A 10,785-nucleotide genomic window follows, 5' to 3' on the forward strand; every position below is an offset into this window, starting at 1 on the left:
ATCAAAAAAGTTTGGAGACCACTGCTCTAGAAGATGCAGAAGGAGGTGGACAGCAGTTACTGTGCTGCCTTTGGAATACAGCTATTCCAGTCCCTCCCCCGGTCACTAGATTACCTTGTAAAAGATTAATCTTCTCATCCATTGTGCCCCATCTGCCACCCAGCACACTGAGTCTGTTGTATTCTTACTTCTGTTAATTTTATCTGTCTTCTTTATTTCATTAGGACTGTTAATTTTTTTCATTTCCATTGTAAAAGCTGCAATTCCATGTCCATCTTTTGATTCACATCCTTTGCTTAGATAACAAATGAAAATGTGTCTAATTTCCCCATGTCTACAGATTGGCAGTCTGTGGGCACTGGGAAGTGGCATAACCAAGATGTCTTAGGTAGGAATTGGAAAACATTATTGAAAACTTCTGGATAAACAACTATGCTAAAATGATCATCAAAATGCTACAAATTTGTGTCAACAAAAAGTCAGCTCCCAGCTTTCCCTTCTGTAGCACCACCCATCAGAAAACTCTGTATCCATTTTCAAGCACTGCTGGGCAAATTGAGCCTCAAATAACTTCTCTTCAGAGTAGATAACTGCTATGATCTCTATCTTACAAGTGTAAAAATGAAAGCACATAGAGGCAATGTGGTTAGTCCAAGGGTCAGCAACACAGTCTGCAGTAGGGCTAATTGTAGAATCCCTGCTATAGACAGCCTGTTGTATATTTTATCTACTTACCCACAACTTCCTCTGATATTACTGAAGTCTGCATGAACTTCATGTTAAAATGGTAGTTTTCTACATGATTCTGCCCTTGGATTGGTTGGGGGGGCAAGGAGGAGAAGACTCTGAGTTCAAGTTACAGTTCCTTTTTCCATTGGTTTAAACAGTCTCGACCAGATTCTGTACAGTAGTTACTGGGTGTGTCTACACGTGCTATTAATTCAAAGCAATAAACTCCACAGCAGTTTGAGCCAGAGTAAACTACTCCCAGGTGCAGCATCTATACAGCAGCAATTTGAGCCAGGATGGTCTAGTTTACACCAGGGCCACTCAGCCCAGGCTCCAGGCGGTAGCATCAGGTAGCAGAGGGGCTAGCCAGGGTATGAGGATGCTAAAAGTGCATTGCCTTGTGGCTTAGCTGGCTGGGCTCTCCAGCTGCAATTTATGCCTGTGGTCAGCATCTATGCATGTGTTTAGTTCCAGTAAATGAAATTCCCTGACATTACTACTTACTGCAGCGTTAATTAGTTTACTGTGGCCTAACACCATTGCACCTGTAGTCAGTGACTCTTTAATTATCAAATAATTATCAAATAATTATCAGGGGTCCTGGTTTTCTCTGTTTAAAAATTTCAAAGTCTCTGAAAAAAAATTCAGTAGGTCTCTTATTGAAACCCCCAAATCTGCATTTTTCCATGATTAAAATGAAACGCTACTATATATATAGGTATCAGTTAATGTTTTATTGCTATATTTACAATTTTAAAGCCATTTGGAAGCCTACCAGTGCCTCAGTCACTATAAAAAAATAAATTCTAAATGCCTAGACATTCTGGCCTTTGATTTTGGGGTTTTTATCATGGAAAATCAGAGCTGCTCCCATCAGAGCATGTGCCCCTGATTTCTCCCCCTCCCTCTCCCAGGAGTATGCACAGCAGCAGGGAGCCAGCCTTCTCCTCATCCCCCAGATAAGCCACCTGTATCTCTGTCTCACTCCCAAACCAGGCCATGCAGCCATGCACTCCAGCCCCAAGCCACACACACCACCCCAGCTGGGCAGCAACCCCAGCCATACTTAACTCCCTCCCTCACTACAGGGGCCTCCATTCCCTTCCCACACCAGACTTATGTGCAGGAGCTGCTCTCCAGGCTGCCCCATGGCCATGTGCAACACCCCCCGCCTGACCGCCCTCTTCCCACTCCCCCTAGCACCTTGCTGGTGGAACTCTGCCAGCTTGCAAGGGGGAATCCGACATTTTCTGTGTTTTTCTCCTTTAAAAAAAGAATTCTGAGGTTTTTCTCCTTAGAATGAGAAAGTCTGAGTTTTACCACGTTTTTACATGGCAAACAGAAAAAGTCAGCTCTCCGCTAATTAGTCTACTCCACAGTTAAGCACCTACATAGATGCGGCCAGTTTTAGCAGGATTACTCCGTTAACTTCTAAGAAGTCATCCCAGTGTGCAGTGGAATAACCAAAAGCATATTTTAGCTCACCTGCTCTAACTAATGCTTGGTCTTGGGGTGCTTTTGAAGGAAAAATGTAGCAGCTTATATGGGCCTGCTCCTGCTAGAATAAAAAATATGTGAAGAAAGTGGGAATTGAAGGTACAGAGAACTAGTTTCATCATTGGAACCCAAACTGAAGACCCAGCTTCTAACAATAAAATAAAACTAATCATACATTTTAAAAATAGATGCATTGCAAATTGCAGTTAGATAATATCTTAATTACGTTTTTTTTTAATCAACTATCTTTTCTTTTCCAGGTATTGAAGAACACTAACAAATGTGATGAAAATGTTTTTGTACCAGCTGAAAAAATAGTGGTCAGCTTCATCACCATTAATATTGTGGATGAGAACAAGGCTTCTCAGGAAACCATTAACTTAACAGACAGGAGCAGCTGCAAATACTATAACATCCATGATGAAAACAGACCTGATAATAAACCTCCAAAGGAAGGGTTACTCTTGAAACACTTGGTTGATTCTTCTGAAGGAGTAAAAATTTTACCCAATTGTAAACAAGATGGGAACTGGCAATGCCAAGGCCAAGTTGGCAACCACTGTACTTTGGGTCAAAGAAATGAAGAGGTCATAGAATATGAATGTGATGTAAGGCCTGCTGACCTCTTTTCTGTGCAGAAATTGGAGGATCTCAGTGTGAAAGTGAAATCTTCTGCACTAGGGGAACTGCTAAATAAGCCCCAGATTACATTGGAGGACTTGGACCTTGATAAAACAAAACCGCCATACTGTCCCCAACTTAATGAAAGGACTACAGACACTTGTTCAGTGCAGATATTAAAAGAAATCAAATGTAATACACCAGAGGAGCTATCCCCTGAGACAGAAACCGAGGTGCTGAACTTGGGTACTGAAAAATCAGGACAATTATCATTTTCTCACGTAAGTAGAATAAGCCAGGGCCCCCAGGACCCAATGGTGATACAGGATGTAAAAAAGGAAGATGAACAGACTATATTAGTAGACTGGGATCCTCATACTGGAAAACTTTATATATCTAGTTTGTCCAATTTTGAAAATGATGCTTGTGAAGAAATATTTAAACACAAAAAGTGTGATGATCCAGCAAAAGAGGGGCTTTTGTCCAGACTGTATGAGAGGCAGGTATCTGATGAGCCCTCGGAAGACCAAGAAATATACCTCCAAAAATTTAAGGAACAATGGGGACTGCATGTAAAAATGGAAGACTGAGAAGAGTCTTTAAAGATCTTAAAATATTAAATGTAAAACATGTATATATGCTGTCAACAGGTACTTATGATATCTAAGACCAAGAACCAAAAAGGCCTCACAATTAAACTAATATGTTTTATTCCAACCAAGCAAAGGAGGAGGTAGTGAGGTAAAGCTGCCCCATGTGGCAGCATTTATCTTCCAACTTGGTATTTGTGGTCAGCTGAATAACTAAGGGCTGATGTACAAAATCTACTATTATTTATATCACTATTGAGTTTTACCTAGAAAATTTTGCTGCGAATTCCAGCAACTTGTACCAGGGCTGGCCCCAAGGCTGGGTGTTTACTGGGATTATGTACTTTTTTTAAGCTGTTGATTTTAAAAAGGTATGTTCTCTAAGGATTATCTCTGCTTCATACACATTAAAACAAATCAGCTGTACTCGGAAACAGTTATTTTGAGAATACTGGGAAGTTTTCCTCGCTGTGTGCTGATGAAAGGTAGGTATCAATGAAAATAGGAAAAGAGCAGAAAGAGAGCCTGCCACGGTGTCTTGTGCCACAAGAATCCCCATGGGCTTCGCAGGTTTCTTTCTATTTCAGCAATATAAAGGCTCATTTCAACTCCTACTGATGGCATTTAAAACATTTCCTTGTGAATTGGATTGGGATTTAATACAGCAGCTCACTAGCACCTCTGCAACCAAGTCTTTCCAGAAAACAGGTGGGAGAGGGTAATTTTTTGTAGGAATTAACAATAATCCACTGTATATTATTAGTATTCCATAACTAATATTTAGTACAGTTATTTATTTTACAGAAACTCATGCAGAACCCATTTGAGATCTGGCCCCCATTGTATTAGTTACAAATACACAGTGAGAGATTTACCAAAATCCTTACTATCTAATAAGACAAAGGGTGAGAAAAAGGAAATCTTACTGTCTTTATTTTACTCATGGGACGAGTTTGAAGAACAAAGAAATTTTGAATAACTTACCAAAGCTACACAGAAAGTCTGCAGAACTGGGAATTGTACCTCATTTTCCTGTCCAGTGCTTTAACTACAAGTTCATTTTTATTTCTCATTCCTGCAGTATTAATTTATTGGCGTAAAACTCTACAACATTTTAATAGTAAGTTATTAAATCTCACTGAAATTTTTCAGTAAGACCTTATAGTTAAAGAAAAATTGTTATTTTTTTCCCAACATCAATAACATGCACAAAGAGAGATCTTTTTTCTTTGTTTTGTGTCATCAAAACCTTTTAATCATATTCACATGCTCAAAATGAGGTCCATGCTCAAGTAACTTTTTGAAGAAGGGCCTTTTCAATATCTTTCTCTGCTAATCATGATTTCCTGCTTTTGTAACGATTTTGTTGTTCCCCTTTTGCAAATAGCCTGCAAAGCATGCGTACAAGACTTGCTTTGTACAAACAGCTAAGAAATAGGCACGTCACCTTAATAAAACAAGACAGTGCTCTTCAGCAGATAATGTCTGTCTGCATAGAGTTATGGTTAAGTTATATAGTTTTGCCTCCTCTAAAAAGCTAAAACAAACCTAGGAAGGCTTTTTATTTCTATGTTACACATATCCATGGTACAATATTTTGCGACTCATGCAATCACAGATTTTTGTTTGTATGTGCAATTTATATTTTGTATTGCAGAAGCTATTTTTGAGCCAAATATCTCTGCAGCACCCTCACTATATTATTTCCTTTCAAGCTGATTTTCCATTCTAGCTGAGCATTTATAATATCAGTCATGACAAATTAACTCTTTCCTATTTCTTAAAACTATTTTTTAAAGTTTCCTAAGGTTATTCTGGCAGCAAAGTTGAGGAAATCACAAATAAGAGTGAAACAAATTATATTTCTTTTCACATTCCAAGGGATTTCAGACTATTTCATTATGTTCTGGAGCTAGCAAGCTTTAAAACAGTGTTGTGCCAATTTGCATCAATGCAGTAGCAGTAAATTGTTGCTGATATTTTTAACATCCTCAAGGAATTGCATGGATTGGCCTAAAATTTTCTAATTGCCCAAAATTATTTTAATGGACTCTAATCAAAATGGTTAGGCTTTCCAAATATTTTCATTGAACCAGCATCGTCAGCAAGAAGAAAAATACATTCACTTGAAAAAATAATTGCACCTACTAGATTTTAAATGACATCTGATTATCAGTTACTTGAAAGATCCAAGGTGTGAAAGAACTGGTTTGTTTGGATCAGTCTTTACTACAGAATTTTGCTTAATTTTACTTAATTGATTCAGTATAGTCAATAGCAAGGTCATGTATCTAGGAGCAAAGAACTGAAGCCATGCTTACAGAAAGGGGGGCTGTATCATGGAAATTGCTGACTTGAAAATGATTCAAGGGTCAATGGAGATTGCAAACTGAATATGAATGCTTAATGTAATTTTCTTTTGGGGTCAGCCACATGGATCTGGGGCTATACGATAGACAGTCTTTTGGTTCATGTTTCATAGATTTCATAGACGTTAGGGCTGAAAGGGACCTCAAAGATCATCAAGTCCAGGCCCCTGCCCCAGGGGCAGGAAGTCAGCTAGGGTCAAGGATCCCAGCAAGATATCTTTTATTAGACCAACTTTGAAGTGGGTTGATGGTTCTAGCAAGCTTTCAGATAACACAGTATCCTTTTTCAAACTAGAGAAGTGCAGAAGGAGGTGACTCCCTGGTGTATACTTAGGAATCCGTCAGTAGTCTGTGCAAGTAGATATGCATAGACTGTGGTCACCGATGAATGCACACAGGAAATCCATCAGACAGAAACCCCCAATTGCCCGTAGGGGTACATTTCTCCCCAAATGACCATTCTCTGTCAGAACTTTCAATCTTTATCCTCAAAGAAATCTACAAAACACCTTCAAAAGATGTGCCCAATGAACTCAACTTCATCACCACTCTGGACATGAAAAATCATGGACTGAACAGAGAAATGAGCTATCTTCTTTTACTACAGTCTGCCTAAACCTGAACCATACCTAGTACCCATATCATAACCCACAAAAAAAAAAATTCTTCCCCCCACCCCCATGCAGAATGTATGATTGGTGTCAGAGCAATTCAACTACTATATCCACTTGCATAGAGTACTGATGGGCTTTCTGGGATACACCAGGGTGTCACCCCCTTCTGCACTCCATTTAGCTTGAAAAAAGATACTGTGTTATCCGAAAGCTTGCTAGAAACATCAACCCACCTCCAAGTTGATAAAAGATATCAACTCAAACCAAAAGACTCTGTCTATCTAATGTAATTTTCTGCTTAAAAGAGCTAATACCAGGAAAACAGTGTGAACAAGGAGGGTGGTACGACCGCTGCATATGGCACTGGTGAAACTGTTACTGGGTCTGTCAAGAAAGCACAAGGGAAAGCCATGAAGAGCACATGCACACATGCAATCATGTGCGTTTGCAGCAGCTGAAATAGAAGCGGTGCATATTTGAGCCAGGACTTTGCCTCAGCGCATGTGCTCGGACATAGACTTTGTTGTGGAGCAAATTGTGCCATTTGGGGCAAAATAACCCTGCCTGGCTCCTCTCGAATCTGAGACCGGGGGAGCTAGAGCCCAAGGCAGCACCTGTGCTGTCCCCAGCAATATAAAAACCTGCCCTGGCCAGAAGCTCAGAGCTACTTGCCCCCAGGAGCTTCTGAGGTCCAGTCACTTGGTATTTGGGGACACCAGCCCCCCGTGTCAGCCTGACTGCTGAAGCAGCATGCCAAATTCACTTTTAAAAATACCCCAAAATCCATATTCTTCCACAATTAGAACAAAAGACAGAGAGGGAGAGAGGGGGACTGATCAGATTGGCAATATTTTATTGTTATATTTACAATGTTAAAGAAATTTGGAAGCCTACCAGTCTCTAGCCTCATAATAAAATAAATGCTATATATCTATATGTTGTGATGTTTGCTTTTGGTTTCCTTATCACATGGTAGGTGTGTGATGGGAGGACGTGGGGTTTGCAGGAGGTGGTGGGAAGAGGGATGGGGGGATGTGAGTCAGTGTGTGGGTAGGTGTGGAGGGACTGGGGGTATGGGGGATGCTTAGGAGGGTTGGGTCCCCTGCATGAATGTTGCATGCCCCTGGTGGCTGGGGGAGCACGGCGGTGCTGGCGCTGGCCGGAGTTTGGCAGCGGCGGTAAGCAGAGAGCTCCCACAGATGCCACCAGCGCTGTCGGCGGGGTGACCACCCACTTGCCACCTTTTCTAAGGGGATGGAGAAAAGGTCCAGGACCATGCCCTGACCCAATCTTTTTTCCCTGGGGTATCGTTTGACCAGGGACAAGGAATGTTTTTCTGTTCCCACATGTGCCTCTTGCAGCATCTCAAAGGGCTTTGCGATGCTGCAAGAGGCAATTGTGCGCTCATCTAGACGCACCCAAAAAGGCTTACCCCAGGGAGCTGTGAACAAGCTAGCTCAGGTACTGAAAGCAGTATAGCCATGTTAGTGTGGCATGCTGTCATTTATGATGGAGGAATCCTTAACCTGCAAACAGAGGTATGTCTAGGCCCAATTATTGAGTGATTAAAGATAAAAACACTCCAACTGGGAAAAGCACCATTTTTTTGGAATGAGAGTGAAAGTAACTGCTGAGCAAGTGTTTGTGTAAATTCTCAATTGCTTGAAGTCTTCAGATCAAGACTATATAACTTTTTAAAGTATATATTTTAAAGGCACAGACAGGATTGACAATTTTCGCCTAATCTGGCAAAGTGCACAAAATGCACTGCTGCAGAGCATTTTAAAAAGGACCCAATCACATGAGGGTTCAGATGAAGACGCTCCAAAATGGACCGCCTTCAGTAACTTCGGTCTGCACATGGGGCTGTTCTGACAGCAGCTTGGCCCTGCTCCAGCACTCTCTCCAGAATGGGAGGTGGGAAAGGGAGCAGAGGGAGGTCTGTCTGGGGTTCAGCCAGTGCTGGGTCATGGGGCAAGTGGATTGGAGCCCCTCCCCAAGGTGGGGGGGAGGCTCCAATCCATCCACCTGGCTCAGCAACTCCCAGAACAAGCTCCATCCACTCCCTTTCCCCACTCCCATTCTGAAAACAGTGCTAGGGGATGCATGGCTCTGGCCAGCCAGGCTCTAGTTTCAGGTAGCACATGCTGCCATCACTTGCGCTGCTCCATTTTGTTTTGTTTTGCTGTGGGTGTTTTTGACACCAGGACTTCCTGGTGTCAGAAAAACTCACTGCGCTGTAAATTAGCAGCACAGGGATTCCTGCATGCGTGGCATGTGGAGTTTGCAGGGCCACAAGCAGGTCTGCAGTGCCACACATGCACATTCATTTGGATGCGCCCCATGTCAGCATCATGTAAGAACAAGGATGGAATTTAATGCTTTGCCTTTGCAGCTTGGCAAGTGTCATCAGCTCGGTATCACATAGCAGCAAATGTGGGTTCTTGACACTCGATATCACACAACAGTCCTTAAGGGGTATGCAATCCGGTGGTAGTTTATGTAGCATGGTGACACTGACCTGCTCTTCTTAATTTAAATCTCCCTTTCCCTTTCCTGAGGTGACTATTCAATCAAAGAGAAACATCTCAATCTCTGCAAATCACATGTGTCATCTATATGGTGTAAAATGTAACTTGTCATAGGCTGAGCAGGATTGTAAGAATTCCCTGTCCCTGGTATCATATTGCTGCCATGAAAAGTAATGCTAGAGAGAAAAGAATAATAATTTTCTAATACAAGCCATGAGACCCTCCCTCTGCAAAAGAAAAATAGATTTTCTCTGCACCACTAAGCTCATTGTATCCATTCTGCTGGAAGAACAGAGTAATGTTATTCCCTCCTTAGGCTAGGTCTTTGGCTTGACTGCCTCTATGCTCCATCCTGGGGCTGTAGCTCATAATTTCCATAAAATGATATTATTGTTTCTCTTTCAGGGTGTCATGTGCTGCTTATAGTCCATATGGGCTGAAATCTTTTAAAGTATCTGAAAATTGGGAAAAGATTCAAGACAGGGAAGACTCCCTGATCCGTATCCCTTTGCCTCAGAGCCTCCTTCTAGCAGTCTATATCTGGCCCTGGGTGAGCAGTTAATTATTCCCTTGTCAAAGTTAAACATTCATGATACCAGTGACCCTGGAGCTTGAGGAAAAATAGCCTACTCTTGTGACTATTGCAGTGATGCACATAATGCTAAAATCCATTCTCATTTGCATCAGCGACCTGTACAAGGACCTGCTTTATCTTCAACAGTACCTGCAATAAACAGGAGTTGTCAGTACTGACTTATAATAAAAGCATAAAATGGCATGAAGAAATGTTTTGTTCAGATTGGTCAAAATCAGTTGTAGCAATGGCTTGATACAGTACCAATGATGAAAATCACTCAAGGTTTCTAAATTGCCAGTGAAAGCCATAGGCTGTCATTCCATCAATTATTATTATTATTATGCAAAATTACTCCCCTCTAGGTTACTTGTTCAACGCTGATATATGTCACCTTTCCTTCCAGTCATGGCATGAGTCCTGCATTAATATCAACTCCCACCAGGAATGCTTATGGTGATAGAGTCATAAAGATTAATCATCTTCAAGACACACTGGTTGTCATGAAGACTGATAACTAAATACCATACACAGTGGGTTGTTTAGGCTTTTAATGCTGTTTTAAGTTCCTATCACACATCCCCTCCAAAGATCTCCAGATGTTTTACAAACACTAAGCAAGGTTGCATTAGAATCAGACCAAGTTAGGGCTAGAAGGGACCCAGGAGGTCATCTAGTCCAACCCCATGCTCAGCATAAGACAAGCCCCAACTAGATCACCCCAAGCCACAGCTTTGTTTAGCTGGGTTTTGAAAACCTCCAAGGATGGAGCTTCCACCACCTCTCTGGGTAACCTGTTCCAGTGTTATACTACCCTACTAGGAAGAAAATTCTTCCTAATATCTAACCTAAACTTTGCTCACTACTTGAGACCATTGCTTCTTGTTCTGTCATCTACCATCTATGAAATCACTGAAAGTCTAGCTCCATCCTCTTTTGAACCCCCATTTAGGTAGTTGAAGGTTGCTATTAAGATCCCCTCTCAGTCTCCTCTTCTCTAGACTAAATAAGCCCAGTTCCCAAAAATGGCAGCTACCAGGAGTGGGGTTTGAACCCACGCAGACATACATCCATTGGATCTTAAGTCCAATGCCTTAACCACTTGGCCAGCCTGATGAGAGTTTTGTATTTAACTGCAGAGATGAGAGACTGAGGTATGAGAGAGGCAAGTGATTTCATTGCATCCAGAGGAAACATCAGACTGCCAGACCAAACAGCACCCACAACTACAGCCCAGCCCAGACCAATGAGCGAAGCAAA

The 10,785-nt window shown here is 41.6% G+C and overlaps 1 protein-coding gene and 1 non-coding gene across 2 annotated transcripts in view; one reads left to right on the forward strand and one right to left on the reverse strand.

The window, feature by feature from the left end:
* The window catches only part of IL20RA (interleukin 20 receptor subunit alpha), a 21,983-nt gene extending 16,418 nt beyond the window's left edge, over window positions 1-5,565 (forward strand). Inside the window, exon 6 of the mRNA XM_019550187.1 lies at window positions 2,487-5,565. Within this exon, the coding sequence (XP_019405732.1) occupies window positions 2,487-3,437 (951 nt within the window). The 3' untranslated portion in view covers window positions 3,438-5,565. The remainder of the gene's footprint in view (window positions 1-2,486) is intronic.
* Window positions 5,566-10,558: 4,993 nt separating this feature from the next.
* Window positions 10,559-10,641, reverse strand: TRNAL-UAA. The gene has a single exon. It is a non-coding gene; the product is annotated as a tRNA-Leu (tRNA).
* Between the last annotated feature and the right edge of the window lie 144 nt (window positions 10,642-10,785).

The sequence above is a fragment of the Crocodylus porosus genome, unplaced genomic scaffold (genome assembly GCF_001723895.1).
Source record: "Crocodylus porosus isolate Cpor-Errol unplaced genomic scaffold, CroPor_comp1, whole genome shotgun sequence".
Taxonomy (NCBI): Eukaryota; Metazoa; Chordata; order Crocodylia; family Crocodylidae; genus Crocodylus; species Crocodylus porosus.